This window comes from Polyodon spathula, chromosome 23 (genome assembly GCF_017654505.1).
Source record: "Polyodon spathula isolate WHYD16114869_AA chromosome 23, ASM1765450v1, whole genome shotgun sequence".
NCBI classification, from domain to species: domain Eukaryota; kingdom Metazoa; phylum Chordata; class Actinopteri; order Acipenseriformes; family Polyodontidae; genus Polyodon; species Polyodon spathula.
In genome coordinates, this window is record NC_054556.1 from 8927747 (window position 1) to 8953447 (window position 25701).

The 25701-nt window shown below is 35.8% G+C and overlaps 1 protein-coding gene across 1 annotated transcript; it reads left to right on the forward strand.

Annotated features, from left to right (window-relative positions):
* The first annotated feature begins 1785 nt into the window (after positions 1 to 1785).
* rad18 (RAD18 E3 ubiquitin protein ligase) lies at positions 1786 to 25701 on the forward strand. Its single transcript, XM_041225507.1, has 11 exons — positions 1786 to 1839; positions 3560 to 3630; positions 9908 to 10203; positions 10388 to 10487; positions 11128 to 11312; positions 12249 to 12319; positions 12824 to 12884; positions 14897 to 15022; positions 15367 to 15511; positions 24489 to 24536; positions 25399 to 25701. Exons 1-11 carry the CDS (start codon positions 1786 to 1788, stop codon positions 25430 to 25432), a joined length of 1191 nt encoding a protein of 396 aa, XP_041081441.1. The 3' UTR covers positions 25433 to 25701.

Sequence of the window (25701 nt, forward strand, 5' to 3'; positions counted from 1 at the left end):
TCACACTGGCACTCCTACCCGGGTCTGGACCCGGGTCACAAAACCACGTACCTGGTTCATACCTGGGTTGACCTCCTAAGGGTGCGGGTCAGCACGCTTTCACCCGGGTTGAGCAAATCAAAATGCATGACAGCCGTTCGTGAACCGACAAAATAACAAAATGCCACAATTGTGTGAAGGTTTCACTTCTGCAAGGAACATTTCTGTTTAGTCATATTTTATCATCATGTTCATCGTCAGCCTTTTTCAATCCGCTGCTGAATGAAGGCGTCCCCAATATTTTTCTACAAAAGCCTCTCTGTTGCATCCGTCATCCACATGTGCTTAGTCCTTAGTTGTTTGAAGGAACAACCTGGCATTGGGTGAATATTGAAAGACTATAGTGGGCAAGGTTGTGGGTGCAGCGGGCTAATTCACAAGCTTATCATCCCTTTAAACTTTTTAGACAAGAGTTTGGTGTAATTAGCCTAACTCACCACAATTAGTGGCTTCTGCTAGGGAGATCCCCAGGACTAAATTGACAAGGGGTGTTTAGATAAGGATGAAGGTTTTGTGGTGAAGTTCACTTAAAGGCTTTCATGGGTTTCTGTTGTACAAAGTGAGAAACTGGACAAGGAACTGAAATATTAATAAATACATATTTTGTTAAAATAAAAGATGGCAACAAATTAACACGTTACTTTAAGTCACCACTGCATTTTTATTAGCTGAGAAAGCTTCTTGCGGCTGTTAGCACATCATCACATGACACTTAACTCCGTTCAATTCGGTAATATACTGAGGAATATTTGTACTTGTATGGTAATTTTACATTGTACAATAAATCGTTAGGGTGATGTTGTCTCTTGTACAAAAAACTACAAATCCTAGAAGTCCCTTTTACAGTCGAACTAGGAAGTGTTGTATTAGAGTACCCGGTCGTCACTTCCTTGTGTCTGTACACAGCGCGGGATTGTTGAAAGGTTTTCACTGAAAATACTGTGTTGAGTTCTTAACGCAAGTAGGAGGAATTTATAACTGTTTTATATAACGATATTAGAATGGCACAGTTTTTTACTGAACCGGAGTGGCCTCAAAGTTTGACATGTCTTAAAGTAAGTGTTTCTTCAACTCTGTCTTTGCTTGAAGCATCTATTTGTTTACATAATTTGGGCAATGCTTTTTTAATGTTTATTATTATTTAAATTATAGAAGCATTTTTCATCTTAGGGAAAAACACACTATCCTGTCAGTATCTGTAATCCTGGAATATCCTATAGATAGTCGCAGTTACCGTTTGCAATACAGTATTTTAAGGTAGGAAACTAAAGACAGTAAGTTTGGGTTTCACACAACAGTTAAGTTTTTACAAGACGAGAACAAGTTGCGCTTGTTACTAAATTACATTGATTATAGGCGTTCTTTTTTTTTTTTTTTTTTTAAAGCACCATACTAACATACAACATGTCTGCTTGTTTCTCTTCTAGAATATAGATGTCTTGCTGAGGTGTACTATCTGTTTTGATTACATAGACATCGCAATGATGATTCAACAGTGTTCACACAACTGTAAGTATAGTCAAATATTTTTGCGTGTGTGTGCATTAAGTAAGATTCTATTTGGTATGAGCCCGTATTTATCAGCATGCATTGTACAGTCGTGGACAAGCTCAAATGTAGCTAATGAAGCTATCCGGAATGATTCAGTCTTGCAGAATATATATATATATATATATATATATATAGATCTATATATATATATATATATCTATATATATATGTGACTTTGCTTTCAGATTGTTCATTATGTATAAGGAATTCATGTCTTCAAAACCCAGTTTTGGGTCACGGGTGCAGTTGGTAAGTATTATTATTATAATTATTATTAGTCGTATTAGTCATAGTAATATTATTTCTAGGCCTATATGTCCAGGGAAACGTCCAAGTAAATTCCTTTATTTATGATTATAGTAAATATCTAAGTAAATGTAATTTGCAGTCTATGAAACTGGTGCTACTGTCACTGTTTTATCTGCAGTTTTCAACTGGATATTACCCAAAGGTGAAATATTGCACTTTTATCGTGCTTTGTATAATTTCCGTTTATAAATGTATGAATTAATCGTCAGTAAGGTCTTGATAGTGCACGGATACACAAAAGAGAGAGCAAAAACCCACCGTTAAGTAAAACTGAAAATAAAAAAGGGCAGAACAACGAGACCGTGTGCTCCCACTCCAAAAAGTTTCAAAATAAAAGAAATAAAGACAACATACAAATACCCATTAAGTAAAAATAAAGTGTAAAGAAAATTAATTAAACACAGAAAACAAAGAAATGTTCCACCAGCATTACAAAATGCAGGGCGAGAATAAAAGAAAAAAGGAAAGCTATGTATTGTGTTTAGTTGCTTTATGTGTTCATTTTTTATTTTTATTTTTTTTACAAAAAAGGTGCACTAACTGCTTTTGAAAATAAATTATTTATTTATTATTTTAAATCACTAACTGAGGAGCACCACAAACTCGTGATATCCCAGTCGTCGTCCTATATTATTTTGAGGCCTATATATTTTATAAACGTCCAAGTAAATTCCTCTATTTATAATTATAGTAACTGTCTAAGTAGATGTAATTTCCAGTCTATAAAACTCATTCCAGTATTAAACTGGTACTATCAGTTTCATCAGCCGTATACCATCCAGTCTACATCCAATTCAATGTATCCTCCTTAATATGATTACCATTTATAAATTAATTCACTATCTCTGGTATTTATTTGATTGTACTGTATAATTAACAGCCATCTGTTCTGTCTGCACCTGTCTTTTTCCTTTTCATCAGACACTCATTTGCTAATTTCCTCCATCAGAAGGAGTTGGATCCATCGATTTTTGCCAGCCCGCAACTGCAACTGGGGATGACAGACTCATAATTCAAAGTCGTTTGCTTCAACTTGATTTAAAAAAATAAAAAAAAATCCCTTTCAACTTGATCCCAGAGACAGGTGTAATAAGATCTCTGTAGCAGTTTCTAATTCTATATCTTTGGGTCACTGACTGAAGGGCGCTGGAACTAGGGATGCTGGGGGTGCAGTAGCACCCCCTGGCTTTGTATGGCTTCCATCATATACAGGGGTTACAGTTTTGTTCAATGGCTTTGAGCACCCCCAGTTTAAAATTGTTCCAATGCCATCGCACTGACTGAGTCGCACTCATACAGAAGACTATTGTTTGTTGTTTTACTAAATCTCTGTACAAAGTGGCTCTAAAATTAATATGGGTGGGAAGATATACAGCATATGGTACTTCTTTAAGATTGCCGTTTTGAAGCAGCTCTTCTACTGGTTCAGCAAACTGCAACAACCAGCGTTCATAGTATTAGAATGAAAATGTGTTGGTAGCCGCAGAAGTTGGTTTGGAATAAGAAAAAAGCAATGGGAGTGTGCATGGGAAGGGGTTTCTGATGCATAATTTGTGTTCATAACTAGCTATTAGTCTTGTGAATGCACTTTGTTAGCATTTAGAAAGAATTCATTTTTGGTGAATTCAGCAATGACATGTAATGGTTTGTATCTTTACAGACTGTGACTGAATCAGATTTGAGAAATAACAGAGTCCTTGATGATCTTGTAAAGAGCTTCCGATCTGCAAGGTATGTATAGAAGAGGGTTCAAAATTAACACCGACCATGTAGCAATTGCCCTGGGTACCCTTCTCAATTGTTGCCATGGCCATTTAACTGTATTCACTGCAATTATGGCAGCAATGCCATTTTTTGCCACAGCAACTAGAGACTGCTATCCTTACCAAATTAGGAAATGTTTGGATCCAAACAATAACATGATTATGTGATTGGCTGGTTAAGTCACATCAGCGGGGGAAAAAAGCGAAACAAACAACGAACACGACGGTCCGTGTAGCGCGTATCAATTCATTTTTTAGAATGTTTCCTGAAAATTAAATATGGTCTGTTTTTTCATTTACAATGAGATTTCGTGAAAATCACCACAGCGTTGTTTTCTCAGAAAAAAAATAATGAAATTTGAGTGGTTCGAAATTACACCTTTAATTTTTTGTTACTCCATCTAAAATTAAAGGAAAACCAAACAATGGTATAACTTTTAAAATGCTTGCCATTTGTGTAATGAAAGGGTCACCATCTGGATGCACCGTTAATGCTGTGGGAAAACACTATACGGCACTGTCAAAGAAATGATGGAGGTCAGTGAATGGAAATTATACACAGCATGATACATAGGCAGTCTTTCACCTTTGGGTATTAGCCAGTTGTAGATTGGATGATATACTGCAGATAAAACCGACAGCAGCCCCAGTTTAATACTGGAATGAGATTGAATTATATATTATAGACTGGAAATTACATTTTCTATGACATTTACTATAATTCTAAACAGGAGAATTTACTTGAATGTTTCCCTAGACATACAGGCCTCGAAATAATGTAGGGTTGCACTCCACTTATAACAGATCATGTTAGAGTGGAGTTCCGTTTACACATATTGAGGAGACATGTCCCTGCCAAACAACGTGTTTTAATAGGGAATTTCTGTGGTTAAAACAGACTCATTTATATCGTATATACCGTTTTATATGTACAGTTTTCCTGTTCCACAGGCAGATGTTTTGTGTTTACTTTTATTTATATTTTTTTGTTGTTGGCACAGCCGTTGTACGGTTTAAACCTATACAATTTTAATTCCATTTAGCGAAAAAATAAATTGGTAAAAAGGTCATTCTTGTTACATTTGGCCCACAGGGGTGTGTTTTGTACAAATAATAAACTCCCGTTCTTTGGCAGTTAAGCTTTCTTGTATTGTTTATATTTAAGGTACGTATGTTTGCAGTTACATACAGCATTTCGAATTGTGTTTGCTATATACTTCATTTATAAAGTTCTGATTTCCATTGTCCCTTGTAGTCCATTATAAGTGGAGTGACCTGTACTACGATGATGTCTTGAAGGTCGCACTTTTGTGGCGCTCCTCAGTTAAGTGATTTAAAAACTTAAACTGTTAAACTTTTTATTTTCAAAATATTTAGATATATTGTATCTTCTAAAGTAGTCGTGCACCTTTTTTGTAATAAATAAATAATATTTTGTTGCTTTTTGTTTTTGTCGTTTTCTTTTGTTGTGCACTTGCTTTGTTTGTAAGTGTGGAAAAGCATTTCTTTGTTCTCTGTTTTTTTTTTTATTTATTTTTATTTTAACACACTTAAAAGATATTTGTATTTAGTTTTTCTTCCTTTTACTTTTAAACAAAAAAACTTTTTGTTTTAAAAATCTAATTAATTTAAACATAAAAAAAACATTGTGCTGTGTGCAAAATGGGGAGGGGCAGGCAGTTAAGACAGGCTGTGTGCTTTTAGTGTGTTAAGTTTGTGAAGTGAGAGCACACAGTCTCTGTGTTGTTCTGCCCTTCTTATTTTTAGTTTGAATTTAACAGTTGTTTGTGAAGTGAGAGCACACAGTCTCTGTGTTGTTCTGCCCTTCTTATTTTTAGTTTGAATTTAACAGTTGTTTGTGAAGTGAGAGCGCACAGTCTCTGTGTTGTTCTGCCCTTCTTATTTTTAGTTTGAATTTAACAGTTGATTTAGCCCCTGCACTGGTGATTTTTGCAGTGCAGGTGGTTATGTCTTGTCTTAACGTCAGAAAATGCAGTCCGATAGCATTTTCTGGATTGTTTTATATAAAATGTTGCACCCCAGTCAGAAAATGCTTCACCATACTATTATGGAAATATGCACCTACAATTACAAAGTATTTAAAAAATGTACTGCTCAAAATATTAAATTGGTATGCAGTTAAATTTTGAAAATGTTACTAGTGATTTATGTTTTTGAGGGCTGAAGTGGCATTGATTAACAGAAAAACAGAAAAATACCCCAACAAATCAACCCAGTTAATAATAATAATAATAATCTACTTATAGTAAAAAAAAAGAAAAAAGTTTATTTTCTAATACATTACTTAATACCAACATCATATTAAAACGAACATTACAGTTTTGTAGACGTCTTTCATATATTCACAGTAACATGTAACGAGAACATGCATCTGTAAATATGATGACTGTATCTTAAAGGAACGTTAAACATGTTCCCAGAAGAATGCATGCTATTTTGTCGCACTAATAGCTATTTTAGCTGCTGAAGCACATAATCTCAGAATACAGGTGTTCCCATAGAAGTGAGAAGTTCCCACAGTAGAATAAGAACAGGCCAGGTATTTTGTGAAGTGCTTGGAGATGCCATGTCATGATACGGCACAATATAAATGTAAGTTGTTGTTGTCTAAGGACTTGTAAAATGTGTATAAGATTACCCAGTTTCAAACACCAGTTTGTTAGTGCCCCTGCTGTATGTACGTGATTGTTAGAAATACTGCCAGTTCAAGCTAATGGAGCTCCAAACAGTACAGGGTATACATAAAAGGCAGTTACTATACGTACAGCTGCTGTGCATATTAGAAGAATTCTATTTTTCTGTCTGTGTCACATAACTCGAAATTATGTCATTATTCTCCTGGAAGGATAGGGGTTATTTTATTAATATGGTTACAGCAGCTGGAACAATGCGTAAGGCTGCTGTACGTATTAGAAGAATGTTGATGTGCCACATAAACTAATGCTGTTGAAGAGGTTGATCAGGCGTTTAAACAGCTAGGGCGGATAGCTATGTAGCTATTCTGATTCCAGACATGTATTGGGGAGGGTTATTTGTGCCACATATAAGTCTGGCCAGATTGATGTTCCCCCTGAATATGTTGAACAGTACATAAACATAAAAGACATATTGTTATGCAATGTGGGTTTATGTTCATGTATAGTTCTAGGTTGTGTTTTGAAAACCCGGGGTTTAAAATGTTCTATGGTGCCCCACTGCCCCTTTTAAAAAGATGCACCTTTCCCTTAGGAGCCTCAACACTGGCACAAACAGCTTTTTTTCCTGGTAATAATATATGTATAAAGGCCCCCAACACACCCGTTGGTTTTAGCAGGGCACCCCAAAATTGCATGAGCTGGCACTGCTTGAGAGTACCTCTTCACTGGTGAATTTTGCAGTACAGATGGTTTGTCTGTCTCTTTGTTTTTTGTTTTATTATTTAAAAAAATGGTACATCCCAGTTGTGACCCTTTCATTACACAAATGGCAAGCATTTTCAATATCTACCGTTCTTTTGGTTTTCTGTAATTTTAGCAGGTGTCATTTTGAATCACTAACTCAAATTTCAAGATAACCACTTGGAAGTAAGCTGCTTTCAGGTTTTACAAAAAATATTTATTCATTTATTTATTTACTGTCATTTGATTGAATATGGTTCAATTGCCATTATCTCCTTGTTTTAATTACATTTTTTTACCACAATGAAACCGGTAAAATAAGTGTGTTTTTTCAGTTCATCCATACACAGTGCCTCAGTATTTTGTATGTTACACACAGGAGCGATATTTCAGAGTTTAGCTTCTGTTAAACTTTGTAGAATGCTATTAAAATTGAACCAAATGGTCCCATGGGGTAGCGGTAAAAGCCAGTAAATAATCCAATTGGGATATAAACAAGATGACTATTTCATTTCTGGTAACTGTTAAAGCATATTTACTTCCCAGCTGTCAATTTTCAACTATAAAAGGAAGTGCTGTATGCTAGTGTATGCAATTCAGTTGATTTTCATATTAACAAATGGTGGTGTGTTTTACATGTAGACATTCTTTATCAAAATAGAATTCTTTATATTTTACATATATTTTTTCAGCTGTTCAGTTTTGTTTATATGGGTTGTTTGTCTTTGCAGATGTTTAGCAAATAGATACCAGAATTATACTGGCTGTTTATACAGAGCACCGTGATAAGGTTTTCTTCAATTACTAAATTGAAGGATAAAATGTCTATAGAAAGGACATTGTTTGGTTGAAAAACATATAACTTCAATTATTTCAGGTGATCTTTATATAGCCATTACCTTTTTGTAGCTGTATGGCCTTTTAATACTGTTAATTTGGTATTTATGGCTTTATTACATCCATATTGGCATTTTTGATAGACCGATTCAATTTGGGGTTATTGCACTTGTAATGATTAGTAAGCAGTTTGTGTTTAAATGCTGTAGATCTCCTGTGCTATTAAACATTGCACTTGTGCACACCATGGCTAGGATATTGCATGTACTTTCTCTTCACAAGGCTTCACAGAAAGCTGTATTAGTTTCTGTAAATAGAATGGGTTTGCTGAATGTCTGGGAATGTACAGGTTTGGAGAAGGTTGCACTGGGGGAGTTCTACTATATTGGAATAGGATTGAAATTCATGCAGAACCACAGCATATCTTGCTAAAAGCCAGCATCTTAAGCTATGGAAGTTAAGAAGCTGAAATAAATAGTTTTGTAGCTGACATGTACAAACGTTAAAAAAAAAAACTTCTGAATACTGGGAGTCCTTAATGTTCAGTTTATAAATGTCTTTGCCCATCCTCCTTTTTTAATGCCTTGGAGTGCAGTGCACTTGGTAAATCCATTAAATGAATGCATAAGTGTTTTAAATGCTACCTCTTATAAACCTCTTATAAAAGGAACACTTTTTTATATGCCAAGGTTTTTATTTCATATATGTACAGATTGTAATCTTCATGTAGGATTATACTGCTAAAGAGAAGCAGGAGATGAGTTTAACAAAACAGCAAAAGATAAATTAATAGTGATATTATTACAAATTAGAAACAGGCTAAACCACAGGTTTTTTTGTAAGCTACCAGATTCAACTCGTGTCAGTGCTGACCTAACTTATTCTTTTAAAAAAAGAAAAACACTGATTTTTAAATTGGGAATCAAACTAATCTAGCTGCAGGGAAGATGTGCAGAGGGAGGTGAAAAGGTGCAGGGGAGAATGCCAGGAATCTGCATACTGTATTTCATTAAAATGTCAGTCAAGCCAGCAAAATACTTGTGTCGAACCACTAATAATTATGAAAATGAGTGGCAATAAAAACAGCGTTTCCATTAACTGGTAACCTGTCAGACGGTTTTTATGAGCTTGTTACAATGTTGATGGGCAGAGACTGAAGCCAGCAGTCAGTTTGAATCACAGCTAAAAGGATTGACTCATTAACAAGAGTGAATGAGTGCGCCCTTTTTAAAGGCACAAGCAATTGAATGAATTAGTAATTCGGCAGTTCCTGACTTAGCGCTTGCTTGTTAACAAAAGACTGCAGAAAAAAAAACAGCCAACATTCACTCCCCACTTTTATAACAGTGACACGCTGATGACTAGTAGCATCTAAAGCTAATGAAAGTGAGTCAAGGTCCTAATACAGTACTCTTTAAAATAAGCATGAGGTTTATTCTGTGTTTGGGGTGAGCGGTGCTTTCAAATTCGGCTCTACTACGGTGATGGGAAAGTCATGGTTTTCTAATACTTGAAGCTGGTCAACAACACACTTCCAAAAAAGGATCTTGACTTTCTTCTGGCATGATTTGCTTGGTTGATTGCATAGCGATGACATGTAGAATTTTGCACACTGCCTTTCTAGGGAATCAAAAGGGCAAGAAATGTTTTTCTTTTGTTTCCATCCTTTTAGTAATCCATCCTGTAAACCGTTTAGAGATGAGAATTACCAGAACCATCCTGCACAGATGATTGTATTCACAGATTGAATGGAGGGGATCACCCTTTCAATTTGCTACCCAAAGCCAAAAACTCTTCCGAACAGGATCCAAATGAAATACTGCACTATTTTGATGCGGCTGAGAGTTGCTCTTGGGTTTTGAGGAGACAACTTGGCTTGATTTCAGTACTTTGAAAAGTCTGGGCTATTATAATTAATGTCACTCAAAGCACTGTAGAAGATGATAGTCAAATTATTATGATAATATCGGTGTCTATATTTGATGTCTTTTTGTATTTGATTTGTTCCAGGCAGCAGTTTTTGCGGATTGAGTCCGAATCTCCACCAAAGACAAATTGTAAAGGACCCATCAGAAAAAAAGTGCAAGAAAATATGTTACGTAACTGCTTTCTTCAGAAAGCAAACCCTTTATCATCTTCAAAAGAGGCTGAATCACAACCTTCCTGTACAGACATAAGACCCAAGACTCTTTTGGAAAAAAATATTAAGGTGGAGCCCCTAGAGATTCCTACAGGATCTGCATCCAGTACATCTTCCAACCCTGAACGACCTTCATCTTCTTTGAGGGTTAAGCAATTTATAAAAGGTGATTCTTACATATCTATTTTTTTTTTTAAATTTACAAGAGCACAAATACAATGCACCAGATTCTCCTTGCATTCAAAACTATGCAACAATTGTTGGCCAGTTTATGTTGTTGATACCAAGAATGATGTGCTTTTAATAAGCTCCAAGGTATTCTAAATTATTTACCCTTTTTTACATTCTAGTGGAATGTCCAGCATGTGGACTTGGCATTTCTGAACAGCATATCAACAAACATCTGGACATCTGTGTGATGAAGGGTGAGAAAAAGGAGAGCCTGAGAAGGTAATAGACAAGTTACTATATAAAGTGATCTAGGTGAAACACATTTCAACCCTATATTATACAGTGATAAGTCCAGCATTCAGGCAGCAGTGTTGTAGGGAATGTCATTACGCAAGAAACAAAGTGTTTTCAAAAGAACGTAGATGGGGTATTTCTAATTTTATCACCTATGAACCCTATGAACTATTTTACTTAGATTTTGTTAGAAATGTATAAATTGACATTACTCGGTGGATTTATTCAGGAAAAATACCATTTGTTTTTCTCTTTCAATTTGTGTTCAGATGCATTATCTTTCCATTGTAAAACTGTACAAAATTAACATATTCTAGAAGTGTTTGACTAGCACAGCAAATACTGTAAAACTAATGTGATTTGTTATAACAATCTCTAACTCTTGTTTCATTACCATTTTAAAACCATATATACAATTGTTTCTGTACAAAGTTCTCTCTACTTTTAAATTATTCTCTCTTTCAATTTGAGTTGGCTTTTCTAGTTTTATTTAAATTTTACTGCTGTTTTGAGTTTGCCATCTGCAAAGGTATTGGCACAGAAGCCAACATAATCATAATAAAGTAGCTACTGGATATAATAATGGTAAAACTATTGTCTTATTCAAAAGGACCTCTCTTTCCAGCTCTGTTGCCAAAAGGAAACCCATGGCCAAAGTGGTTTATGACCTGCTGTCTGATCGAGACCTAAAGAAAAGACTAAAGGAGCTCACCCTTACCACACAGGGAACCAGACAGCAGCTCATTAAAAGGCACCAGGAGTATGTTCAAATGTACAATGCTCAGTGTGACTCATTAAACCCCAGATCAGGTATGTGGGTTTGTAGCAGCTTTAATGGTAGAAAATTATCCTGATGAGAGATCAATAGATCTTAAATGCATGTGTCTTGTTGCCTGCGTCGTAGTTTTAACGTCATTTAGAAATTTGCACAGCTTTATAATGTACACGCAGTAACGGAAGGTACCTCTGAAGTCATTGATGCTAGTACTAAAATTAGGTTCATCCAGACACTTGGTGTATTACATTGATATAAAAGCATACAGGTCTCTGTTAAAACAGCTATGGCCAAACTTTTTGCATCACCCTACAAATTTTGCTTCATAAAGTCAAATGAAACATGCTGTTACATTGAATAGAAAATAACTTTGAAATCATAAGTTAATACCAAGTAACTTGCCTAAAACTATAGAAACTGGTGCAGTTTTAAGTGAAAACAGCAATTATGTCCTTTCAAACAGGACATACCAAGCACAATTCATGTTTAAATCAAGAGACTTTGTGTTTCTATTCCAGCACAGTAAATAAGTCATTACTAAAAAACTGCTGTCAGCTGGGTAATAGCTGTTTTTGTTTTTCATTTTACTAGCTTGCTAGTAATAGATTTGTTTTTAATAGAACTAAAGAAATGTACCAACTGTAAGGAAGCATATGATCAATGGAGTTAATTATACAGTGTTAACAGCTGTAACCAGTACAGTGGTGTTCTGCTTCAACTGTCATTGCAAGTGTGGCACTACAATATAAGACAATAAAACTACAGCAACAGAACCTGTAACTTTTTTTATAAATCATGTGGAAGTCAAATTTAATTTTTTCAATTTCAGGAATTTAACCTATAAAGTTTTAAATAAATCACGTTGATATCTGTGTCAACATGGTTCTGTGCAGTGTCAAAATGCTACTCTCAAACGAATAACTTTAAATTTTTTTTTTTTTTTTTTTTTTTTTTAACTTGTCTTTCTCCAGCTCAGGAAATTGTAAACGAAGTTGAAAAGAATGAGAAGATAAGAGCACAATATGACAGACAATCCAATAGTGTATGTTTCTTTTTCATTTTTTATTTTAGACAGTTTCTTGAAAATATTCTTTCCAGGGTTTCTAGTAGTGTCTTTCATAGCTCTGATTCGCTAAGCAGTGATACTTGCCAGTGGCTCCACCACTCCATTTCAATCCAGAATGTTCCAGTCATGTCAACAATTAACTGGTCCAATAAGGGCTCCTTACCATTGTTTCATTTTACCTAATACAGCAGGTCCTGTATTGCAATGAACTGAAAGAGTTAAAAATGAGTACCACTGCTATAATAGATGCAAGCAAGGAACGCTTATAGAAATTGCGACCGTATTATCACTTGAACTAGAAGGTTAGGCTTGTTCATTGTGTTTTACTGTGTGTGTGTGTGTGTGTGTGTGTGTGTGTGTGTGTATATATATATATATGTGTGTGTATATATATATATGTATATACATGGTATTAAACAGTAATTTATTACATTGGTCGTTTGATTTACCATAGGGTAAAAAAAAAAAAATCTTTTTTAGGTGATGGTGTTTTCAAAGAATCAAACAGAAGAAGAAATTGAAGAAATACATGCACAATACCGTAAGTTTTATTTTTATTTCATTTTTTGTCCATACAATAGGATCTACAAAAAGTTCTAATGTCTCTCAAAATGTTAAGCTTATAAAATGTGTTTTTAAGTACTGCCTAGTGAGGTGTAACTTCTATGTAAGGACAAGCTATGAGCATGTGTTAATCTGGTGGTACAGGGTGGCAGCTTACTTGCTGGTTGATCTGTTTTGAGCCAAGGCCTCTGCAGTAGGTTGTTATTTTTAATAATCTTTCAACATTAAACCCCCTGGATATAATTCCAAATCAAGCCTAAGAATTAGTTGCTTGTAGCACATCAGACAGAATATAGTACACAGCTATAGCTTCACAATCTAAATTAATAAATTGGATAGAAAATGAAAAATGTGATTCTGAGTTGTTTTTTTGTTTTTTTTAGTATTTGTCAATTTTAATATGAAAGTTGAAAAGTGTCTCTGTCAGGGTTTTGTTTCCTCCTGCTTGATCTAACTCTCTAAAAAGCAATTTTAACCTGTCTTTAGCAAAACACTAACCAAAGCCCATTTTGCAAAGTAACATTATAGATGACATCTGTTTTTTAATCATGTTGCGAGTCAGGCAAATAGGCAAATAGATATATTGAGATATGTTTTGGTGGGCTGGCATTCTTCCAGAAAAAATATGCCTGCAATATAATATACACTTCTGTGTAAACTGACTGTCCCTCACAAGACCCATGAAATTGCTATGCAGACAGGTAGTTCCTCACTGCCGTTGGTATTTGATATGCATTTTACAGCAAGTGCTTCTGTATCCAAGACTGGTTCTGAGAAACATAAAACATCCCCTGCACCCCAGATGCATCAAATTGTATCCTGCATTTTAAAGGCTCAGCTTTCAGTTAAACATTTTTCCACATTGCAATTCTTCTTAACACTAGTTACATTATATGCGTGCACATTTAACAGGTTTTTGGCCACAAGTTGCTCATTGTCACTAAATGATTTTGATATTTTGCAAGTAGAAACATAGTTGGTATCAAGTTTCCTGTGTAAAATGGCAGACCTATGGACATGTATATAAACAGAGTGAACTGTAGATGGGGCTGACAGTGATAAAAGGTCACATGATTTCATGTGACAACAGCTAGTTAGTCATCCTTTGGATCCTCTAGCTAGCACAAAGCCATCATTGGCAAATTCAGTATTGGAGCATAGAATGACTACAAGCGCTATTAAATAACAAAGGTAAATATAACATTTTAAATACAAAGAAGTTGAAGTATTTTTTGAAGGAAATGTAACAGTAGAAACAACCTTAAAATCCTACTAGTTTAATGTTTGAAAAATAACTGCTTATTTGTTTTCAAAAAACTGAAACTTAGAGGGTCGGCTGATGAACACAATGAATAAACATAGATTTCTCGGTTTCTTGAAATAGATAACAGCTTAAAATGCCCTATGCATTAACTGTTTTCATATTGTATTATGTAAATTATTCTTAACAGGAAGCAAAAATTTAATGGCCCAATTCAAATTAATCACTTATTTTGATGTGAAAACTGTGGGGTATGCAAGTCGTTTGTGCTTTGCATTTACAGAACCTGTCAACCATGGCCATCTTGATCTGAAACTGGTATGACAGGCTTGTGGTTGTCTGTCGGTAATGTGTCCTAACTTTGCCTTCACTGTTGGTCTGCTTGCCTGGTGAAATAAAGTTGAAAATGACAATTTGAAACTTGGCACATTAATCAGTCTCACTGTAAAGGAACTTCACCATCAGCCTGCAATGTCAGTTTTGTTTTGGAACCATAAAATAAATAAAAAAAAAAAAAACTGAATTAAAGAATTTTAAGTAGATGTTCAATAAAACTACACTACACAAAGATAGGAGCACTAAAATATATATATATTCACATTTAATTGAGCAAGCTGATGCCTTAAGTAATTAGTATAATATTTAAACAGTTAGCACGTACAATAAAAATCCACCAGACCATATGTTACCAAAAATGAAGCTGAAATGGTTTGTGTGTCCTGTTTCAGGTAAACAGCACCAGAGCGAGTTTCATCTTCTGATTGAGAAGGTTAGAAGTCGCTGGAACTCGGGGAAAAGGAAGCTTAAAGAAGAGCCAATAATAGAAGGATCTTGTGAAAGAGAATGTTCAACAGGTATCTTTGAACCCAAAGCAATAGTAACAATATGATTGTCCTAAATCAGCAAGTAACTCCAATATTGTACCTGTCTGACCATAACAGAAGTGAATAAAATAACTGTAGTACTTTTAAACGCTATTGGTAAATATGACCTTGAGTGTGGTGCAGTGTGCTGTGCTTGTTTCAAAGTCTTTGGGAAACATGTAATGCATGATTTTGTTTTAATCTCGGTGCTTTTGAATTTAGGTGAGAGATAATAGCAGAAGCCGCAGTCTGACCATTGGGTAAATTGTGTGGTGGTTTTGTGATAAGACGACAGTAACATTAAATCTACCGTTTCATTTTTATCTTGGTGTTAGATGTGAAGAAGCCATACAGAGACATGACACCAGAGACTTACAAACCCCAGTCTGAATCCGAAGTTTCTTTGGAAGATGAGTCACTCCTTATGAATGACATCCAAGAACCCTCAAGTCCTTCATTATCTGTGATTTCGATTAGCAGGTAGGCCTCATCTCCAACGTGATCATGCTGGTGGAGCTTGAAATGAATTCAGCACAGGCAATGTTTTTAAAAGCTATATATTTGATGGAATGATGTGCAGTAAATTAGTTGTGTCAGCTGTACTGAATCTAGTTTGTGGTACAGCTGAATTGATAGGAGTGCCTGTAAGTGTAGTATCATTTTGGTATTGTCTCAAGTTCTTGAATTATAAAGAAAAGGATATTCAAGTTTGTGGTAGGATTACGACTGTGCTGTATTTTTATCATGCATTATAAAACATGTGAACATGTATTTCAAAACCACCAGGGGCGCTGGAACTAGGGATGCTGGGGGTGTGGTAGATGCAGGGGTTAAAGATTTGTTCAATGGCTTTCAGCACCCGCATTATTCCAGTGCCACTGAATACCACCAGTTTCAATTTCACAAACCTGACCTGCAGCTTAGAAAGCAAATGCGTTCAATATTAAAGTGTAAGGGATTACTGGGCCCTTTTTAAAAGATTATATTAACTTGTGGGTTAACATCTCTAAAAAAATAAAAATAAAATAAAAAATAAAAAAGGTTCTGGAAGGTGGTCCTAAAGTAGACTGCTGTTTTAGATTATTAACACAGCCTCATCTGTTAATTTAAGCAAATGTCAGATTCATAATTGGTGACTCAGAGTTACTGTGGGAATTCTACAAACACAGGCACAAGGAGCACACTACAAAAGTTTTAGAATAGACCTGCAGGGCCTCCCGAGTGGCGCATCTGGTAAAGGCACTCCAAGTGGAGTGCAGAATGCGCCCTGTAGCCTGGAGGTCGCCAGTTCGAGTCCAGGTTATTCTATTGCCAACCTTAGACAGGAGCTTTCAGGGGGCAGCGCACAATTGGCAAGGCGTCAGCAAGGGTGTCCTTGGCTCACCGTGCACCAGTGCTACCCAGAGCTGCATTGTCCTCCTACGCTGTAGCTCTGAGGTGGCTGCCCGGTGACTCTGCAGTGTGAGAAAAAGAGGTCGGCTGACAGCACATCCTTTGGAGGACAGCATGTGTTTGTTTTCAGTGTGGGGGTAGCGGTGAGCAGAACCTAAATTGGGAGAAAATATTTGGCAATTACTAAATATTAAAAATAAATTTAAAAAAATATATATACTCGCAACTTTATTTCCTCCAGACAAAAGTAATAAGATTTGGACAATAAGGATTGACTATTTCATTGAAACAGATGACTCGCAAAAGGTTCCACAATTCTTACTGAAGCTCAGTAGATTATTTGCCCTTTCATCCACAAGAAAAACAATTTCAAACGTAACATCTGAGTTTTAATTAGGTCAGAGTCATTTCCTGTTGGGTAAAGTCATCTTTGGTGTACTGCGGAAGCTTGACATACCCAGCTAACATCTGCACAGCAAGTCAGATTTAAGACCACATTAAAGGAGGCTAAACCGCTCACCTGTTATAAAGTTAACATGATTAGAAGGGAAATAGTTAAAAGAATCATACCACAATCAAAAAGAACAGCAAATAATGTTACTATGATCTTAAAAAGCTTGTATCACAGGAAATATTCTAATGTGTGCTAATAGATTTACTAATATCTAGTGGGTAGATAATGACTGTGTATTGGAGGAAGCTTTCTTATAAAAGTCTTCTATTGTGTGTTCCGTTCCTTCACCATTACAAAGTTGTACACAAACATTTTCAAATCACAATCTTATATAGAAGTAAACAAACATCCAAAGATGATATGGAATAAAAACCATGTGAGCTGCAAGCTCATCCACAAAATAAACCCAAACATTTCTCTTCATTTATTTCAGTTGCAAAAGATCCAGCCTTGGTGGTTAGGGTCATTCCATTACAACTCAACCAGTGCCGTTGCCCCTCTGTCTCAGATTTGCCGAGTTCAGAAATGATAGCCATTATTTATTTTTTTTTAATTTCCCTTTCGACCTGTGACCTTGCAAAGGTTGTGACCTTGTGACCTTTCGACCTGTGACCTTGCTTGTGTAGCACCTCGTATTGAATCAGGTTTTTCAGAAAAAAAATACTAAGAGCACCCTACTCGCTTCTGGCAAATTGCCAGACGAGGGGTAACCCACGAGTTTTATTCGAACTTCAGCCTAAACCTTTACCCTGTGGGGGATGTGGGTCTTAAAATGTATTGCATTAGGAACCAGTCTTCCAAATTCTGTGAAAAACTTTTGGTTTCAAAACTTTTGGTTTCAAGTCCCACCACTGGTCATTAAACCCCCGTGAAATTTGTGTGGGGGGACTCCAAAAAAAAATCACCCAAAGATATGTTTGTGTAGATGTTAATGAGGTAAATTAAATCATCAATTAAAATATGTTGCTATCCGGCGATTTTTGATTTTTGGCAGATTTTTGAAGTTGCATTTGTCATGCATTCGATCATTGCTTATGGCCGCTTTAGCGAGGTTAAAGTACCACATAGTTCTATCAAAACTGGCTATTTCTTTGATTGCGCATTCTCTGAGGATTGATCTAGAGGAAAAATTAACAATGTGGACTTCCAATGTCACTAGCTTGGAGCTGAGGGGTTACATATGGGACTTGGGACTTCGTTGTTATAATGACACATTTGAAACTACCAAAACCTAAATTTCATGCAACTTTGTGTTAGTTTTCATGTATTTTCCATGTGGCAGTAAAATCTAATAATAATTATTTCTATTTTTCACTGTCATAATTCTAACCGCTGAAATCCAAGGTTCCTGGCAGAATGTTCCAAGTTAAAAGCAGGCAGTGATCCTATTTATTATTATTATTATTATTATTATTATTATTATTATTATTAGTTTCTTAGCAGACGCCCTTATCCAGGGCGACTTATAGTTGTTACAAAGTATCACATTACAAAATTTCATATTACAGATAAAAGCAGTTATAAAATACAATAAAATCAGTAGTGTGATGCAAGTACTGATACACATGGGTGCTATGTAGTCTAGTTTAGTCGAGAGTTGTGAGGTTTACAGATGCTGTCTGAACAGGTGTGTCTTGAGGAGGAGTTAGAAGGTGGTCAGAGACCGAACAGTCCTGATATCCATGGGTAGGTCGTTCCGAGGTCGTTCTGAGGGGCAAGGGTGGAGAAGGAGACGGGCTCTGGAAGCGGGGGAGCGGAGATTAAATTACATTAAAAGTTTGTCTGTTCTGCGACACCTCTTTCTCTTATTAGTGAGTTTGTAATGAAGATGGAAAAAAGTAGTTGAAAGTAATATAAAAAATGGATTTCTGTTAACGTTCCATTTAAATTTCTGATCTTGACAAGGTTAGATGGATAATAATGTTATACAAATCCTAAATTGCATTACAGATACATTTGTTACCTTACGAACTGAAGATGCTGGCATAGAAGTAGATGTGTGGTGAAATATTTGTGTGTAGTCAAGCCTGCTTACAAGGACAGTTTTTTTTTTTTTTTAATATACAGTTCAAGAATACTAAAAGAAATTTAATAAATTAAATGAGAAATGTTTGGACTCTTAAGGACTTTAAAATGGTGAAATGTGTACGTTTCTTTCAATATTTCTAAATGTAGCACCATGGAGTGTTTTAATAGCTATGGATGATAATATACAGAGTTTAACAAAGTCAAGAGAGGTCACATTAAACGTGCAAGGTTCAGTTCAGTTTATCAAAACAGTGGCAGATCTAATTGCTCATTAAGATGAGGGCACTGTTACAGTGAGTCAGGTATATTTCTTTGTCTTTTAAACGTAATTGCTGTGACTGGTAATGTTTAAATGGTGGGGTTATGTAGGTCCACTCCTATCTAGATCAGTTGAATAGACACTGCAATCTGTAATACTAGGTTGAGTTGTTTTATTGGAGTACTTTTGTTTATAAAACCATTTAAACAAACAAAAACATCACAAATGTTTGTCTATTAGACAGTTTCTTAAAATGTACCCATTTTTATAAATATTCTAAAAGTAATTTAATAAACCTGCCAGACAATGATGTATGCAAAAAGGGCACTGTTTGCTTGGAAATGTACAGCTGTGATTAATGACACAAGCTATTATGAGTTGAATTTAAATTAAATATCAAGAATTTGCCAACAAAACTGATATGCATTATCTCTCAGTGATTGGAGTCTGGTTTTATGATTTAAAATGTAATTATACCTCAGAGCTACAGCGTCAGAGGACAACGCAGCTCTAGGCAGCTTACAGGCAAGCCCGCAGGCACCCGGCCAGACTACAGGTGTCGCTGGTGCGTGGTGATCCGAAACACCCAGGCCGACCTAAGCTCTCACCCCCCCGGCGATGCTTTACCAATTGTGTGCTGCCCCCTGGGAGTTCCTGTCTACGGTCGGCAAGAGAATAGCCTGGACTTGAACCAGCGATCTCCAGGCACTCGGAGTGCCTTTACCAGATGCGCCACTCGGGAGCCCCTGCAGATCTATTCTAAAACTTTTGTAGTGTGCTCCTTGTGCCTGTGTTTGTAGAATTCCCATAGTAACTCTGAGTCACCAATTATGAATCTGACATTTGCTTAAAATAACAGATGAGGCTGAGTTAATAATCTAAACAGCAGTCTACTTTAGAACCAGCGATGATCAGGCTATAGGGCGCATCCTGCACTCCACCCTGAGTGCCTTTACCGGATGCGCCACTCAGGAGCCCAGCTTGGCTGTTTTTTGTATATTTTTTTAATGCTTTGATCAGGTCACACTTGCCCTTGTTAACGCTATTATCCTGAAACAGCTGTGATTTTGGTGCATGATTGACCATAAATGTTAATTTAACGTGTACTGAAAGCAATTTGATGTTTTCAAGCCAAGGCTTTCTGTATTCAGTTATCTCTGCCATGTACCCTTTGAAACATAACTCGGTTTATAGCATGTGGCATGAAAACAATTTGTTTGAAAAGGTTAGCCACTTGATTGAAAGTGGGGTAGCATTGCCAAAATCCAGGTGCTGTAAGGTAAGTGACCTTCTAATTGTGTTTATAAACCTGCATATGGGGCTGTGAGTAATGGGAGCTTTGTGGCTGTTGCTAAATGCAAACCATATTTCCTCTAAAAAGGTTCTCTTATTTAATACTGGTTTTGACTTTGTAGAAATTTGCAATTAGTATCATGAGCCACAGTGTGCCTGTTTTAATGATGCTCATAATGGAATGGCAAGTTAGATTGATTAACCTTAATGCGGATGAACAGTGGGAGCTAGAGCTTCTGTACTAATTTATTAAAATTAGAAACTTGATTGTTGATTTTAAAATGGAAGATTCATTCAGCATAATGTGCTGGGCTGTCAAGTTGTAGATGTACAACATCAGATGTCCACCTGTTCATCAGAACCTTGAGGTTTATCCCCTTTCAAAAGTTCCCCCTATGTTTTATTACAGTAAACTTTTATAAGGGTCTTTGCACTGTTGCTTGCCTTGCATCTTAAACTATCTAATTATTGGAGAATAAAGGGCATAATCAATTTGAAGAATAGCTTTCTTTGTTGTGAATGAATAGGGTGGACCAACAAAATGAAATATACAGTATTGATTTACTCTTTTGTGCAAATGGCTAGAGCTGTCATTGAACCCGCTAATATAGCACATTACCTTACTGTCGACGTGGTATGTAAAAAAATTAATAAATGAATAAAACCAGGTGACCCCTATAATGGTAGTAATACCTTCTTGAAAAAACAATACCATTCAGGGGTCTCTCGTGCTATGAATACTGTAGTATACCAGCATTTCGTTTGATAAAAGTACTTGTTGTATCTGTCTTTAGAAAATATTTCATTTGAAGTGTTACATTAATCTTAGGGCTTTTGTTAGTTTTTTATTTCATTTTTCGCTGCTTATTTTTTAGCTATTTTCGAGTTTTGTAAATCTGTTTTGTTATTATTGTTTTTGGTTGCTTTACAAAATTCATAGGCATTTTATTTCTGTCACAATATTAACTTGACAGTACTTGCAAACTTCAATTGTACCTTCTTTCCTTTGCTGTCTTCCACAACGAAATCCATGTGGACACGGGCATATTCTTCTGGGGTTTCTGTGTATAGACTTTTTTTTTTTACATTTCACCACAATTTTCAGGCCTGTTTTAAATTCCACGAGCATGTAAACACAGTCGAACTGTAATATAGCTTTAAATCTCGCGAGTAAGAACAACCCTACATATCAAGTAATTGTAACCTCATTTTAAATCTTGCAAGTATCTTACAATCCTCCAATAGAAATGTAGGAATGTGCTGCCACTCAGTAGTTGGGTTTAATTCAATGTGAGATACAAGTCAGGAAGGAGGGGCATTGCCCAACTGCACTGGTGATGATTTTATTTTTTGTAAGGGGAAAGAGGTCAGATCAACTAATTGGCGTCTGCAGTGTTTTTCCTGTGTTTATTGGTTATGCACAGATTTAATTCTTTTGTATCGGAGGTGCTTTATAGTTTTTTTTATCGGTTAACAAAAACGAAAATCAAAAGCCCTTATACATTTTTATTAGGAGAAACAGCACAGTCTATGCCGGCACCAAACAGTGTAATTAATTAACCACGTTGATTGTAGCTTCTGATTAAATGATGTCAAAACATTATTTTTTTGCTGTTGGCAGATACTGATGCCATTTACTTTTCCCTTTCAAAGTGTTTTCACAGTATAGCCTCGTAAGACTCATCGAAGCAGGTACTGTCCTCTGGTAAAAACATCCCAAGACACCCTTGGATTAAACTGCCCAATGAAGTGCAGCATATCCACATACAACTGCATCGTGGAATGTATCCACTGGGTGATGCTGACTATCAAACTCTATACAGTTTAGACATTGTGGTGCTTTGGCCATGAATAATAGATGGACTGCAGTGAGTAACAAATGTATTTGTATCAATGTTCTGAATTATACAAAAAAAATAAAAGCATGTAGAAAGTTGAAACTGTTTTTGTATTTGTTTATAACATCTATGTCCGTTAGTCTGTGTCTGTCCCTCATAATAGCACATTTTGTTATGTTTGATTTCTTGTGTAGAATTTGATACCTTGACATGTTTGAGAAGTACAGAAAGTTGACACATCTCAATGAAGTGCAGCCTAAGGCTTGCAATTTCTCGGCTGCTGTAGATGTAGAGCTAGTTTTTATTGTTCCTCTGTGCTTTTCATTAAAGAAACACATTTCTGTTTTCACTTCAAAACTTGCTGGGCTGTTATCAGGGGTTCCAGTGATTAATCAGCTGAGAATGTATAAGCAGTAACATATATGTAATCTCGTCTTTTGACACACTCTTATATAGTTTGGTACAAATGTAAAAATAAATAAATCCCTAATAGAAAATAACTGTCATAGTTTTTAGTTCTAAGTCATCCTTTCTCAATTTCCATGTACAGTTATACAATGGCAAAGATCGCCCACCTATGCTGTATGTTTGATGGCTATGATGTAGTGTACTTTATGATGTCCTTGGATTCTCCAAGTAAATCCAGGATGTGTTAAAACTGTTAACCACCTTTCACGAAATAAATTTAAAAGCTATTGTCCACAGCTAATTTTTCAGTTTGACAATTGTGTTGCACTGTTCGTAGCATTGGAGTCCTACATTTTATCACCAAAGTAAAGATTATTTCTAGCAGTTGATGTTTAACTGCAGATACTAGACATGTTAAAACTAAAACTTTGGGATTGGATTGTTTGGGAGGGTACAGTGGGAAAATTGCAGATTCACTATGTTCCGGACATTCAATCAGAAGCCTTTTAAAATATTCAAATAGATAGGGAGCATAGATAGGGAGTAAGCATTTCAGAAGAGAAGTAATATAAAATATTATTAAAAATCCATATCTGGTCTGAAAGTATAAGCATTCAAAGGTAGTTGCACTGCAGACTATATTCAAGGTGTATAAAATGTCTTAGTCCTAGAAATATGATAATGCAGAACCTAAGTCTAGAAAAGTCTACAACAGGGTTAGGCATAGGATGATTGCTGTCATTACCAAGAAGTCAATATGGGGAAAAAGTAAAGAGCAATCTGAAGACCAATTATTCATTGTTACAAAGCTGGATAAGGATACAAGAAGATTTACAAGCATTTGAGTATCCCAATTTCAACTATTGTTTTTATTATCAAGAAGTACAGGACTGATGGTACTGTCCCAACGCTCACTCAGTCTGGAGGAAAGAAGGTTCTTTCACCAAGAACAAGCAGAAGAATTGTGAGGAACGTTAATAACAATCCGAGATTGACTGCCAAAGATATTCTAAGTGATAAATACCATCGGTCGAGTATTGCATTGTGAAGGTCTCAGTGGTAGCAGGCCATTGAAACTTGAAAAAAAACACTCTTAGGAAAACGTCACATGGACAATCGTTTAAAGTTTGCCAAACGGCATTGAAATGATGGATATTAGTTCTGTTCAAAGGTTTTTGTGGAGTGATGAAACAAAAATTTAGTTATTTGGTCACACTGATAATCGTTCCGTTTGGAGAGTATGGTGAGGTGTAGAAAGAAAAGAACGCCATACCTACTGTCAAGCATAGAGGTGATGATCCTTCTGTGGGGCTGTTTTTCATCAAATGGCATAAGAAATTTAGTTTCAGTACATGGATTCCATAGCAGACCAAAAGATATTGGCCAATCATCTGAAACCCTCTGCTACAAAACTTGGTTTAGAAGCGTAACTGGACGTTCCAGTACAACAACATCCAAAGCACACATCAAAATCTTAAAGAAGAATAAAATTAGGGTTCTGGAATGGCCTAGTCAAAGTCCTGATCTAAATCCAATTGAGAATCTTTGGAATGAATTGAAGAAGGCTGTGCACAAGAGAAGTCCTCTGAATTTGAATGAACTAAAACAATTTTGCGTTGAAGAATTGTCAAAAATCACTAATTGTACCAAAAGCTTATTGACAAATATCCTAATCATTTAAGAGGTTATTATTGCTATAGGTGTCTCAACTAGCTATTAATTTCATTTTCCTTGTCTGGGTTTATGCTTATTCAACTACTTTTTTTTTTTTTTTTCTCGTTCTAGCTCCTGTTCAGACATTTTCAATTTTGAAGTTACAGATGAACATGAAGAGTAAGTTGGTTTTCTATATTATATTGCTTTCATTTATCCCCACATCAACATCTTCAAAAAAACAGCAAGAAGACATTTTAGCAGAGGTTTTTTAAACAGAAATGCATTATGGTTGACACTTACTGTATTCTTACTCAGGGATCACCACCAACTGAAATTCCTGGTATACAAAATAGGATGGACTGCAGTGAAGCTGTATAATTCCTACAGAGTAAATGCATGGAACAGGTGTTCCATGCATTTACAATGTCAGCACGCATGCAATTGACATGAAAGTTAATCGCTTACCATGTCGGCCCTGCCATTTTATTTTACCGTGGACAATGTGTATAAAGCTGCAATTTCTGCAGTGTGGAAGAATGTACAATAAACATTAAAGCTGTATAACTTTCTACTCTTTACAGAAAGACTTTTTAAGTGAATTTCTGATGACAAAGGACTGTGATTCAGGAGACACGTCTGCTCTACTGCATTAGGATTCTGCACTAGCTATTAGCAATGCTTCTGTTTATTTATTAATATAAGATGACATAGCACTTGATATGTGTGGTCCAGTGGTTAAAGAAAAGGGCTCATAACCAAGAGATCCCCAGTTCAAATCCCGGCTCACTCACTGTGTGACCTTGAGCAAGTCACTTAACCTCCTTGTGCACCATCTTTCAGATGAGATATTGCTGTAAGTGACTCTGCAGCTGATGCATAGTTCACACGCCCTAGTCTCTAAGTCGCCTTGGATAAAGGCGCCTGCTAAATACACAAATAATAATACTTGAAATGCTGAACTGATTGATTGATAATTAAATGAAATGGTGTGTTTTTAAAGTCAAGACTGTTTCAAATGAGTGTATTCTTTGTTTTACAGCCACACTAACAATACTCTGGAAACAGAAAGTTAAAGATTCAGAAATGAGAAGTGATCCACAAGTGATGGCATTGATGTTGACGATGAAACCATTGGAACATCAGGACATTGAAATATAATTCATTTATCTCATGTGCAAAGACTTCCTGACCATGTGCATCTGGTGCCCTAACATTGTGGTGATGTTGTGCATATTTATGTTGTATATCTAGATTTTATGTCACAACTGTGTCCTCTTCAATTACCATTAAGAAAAATACCCATTATATATCATAATGTAATTGTTAACCATAATAAACACAA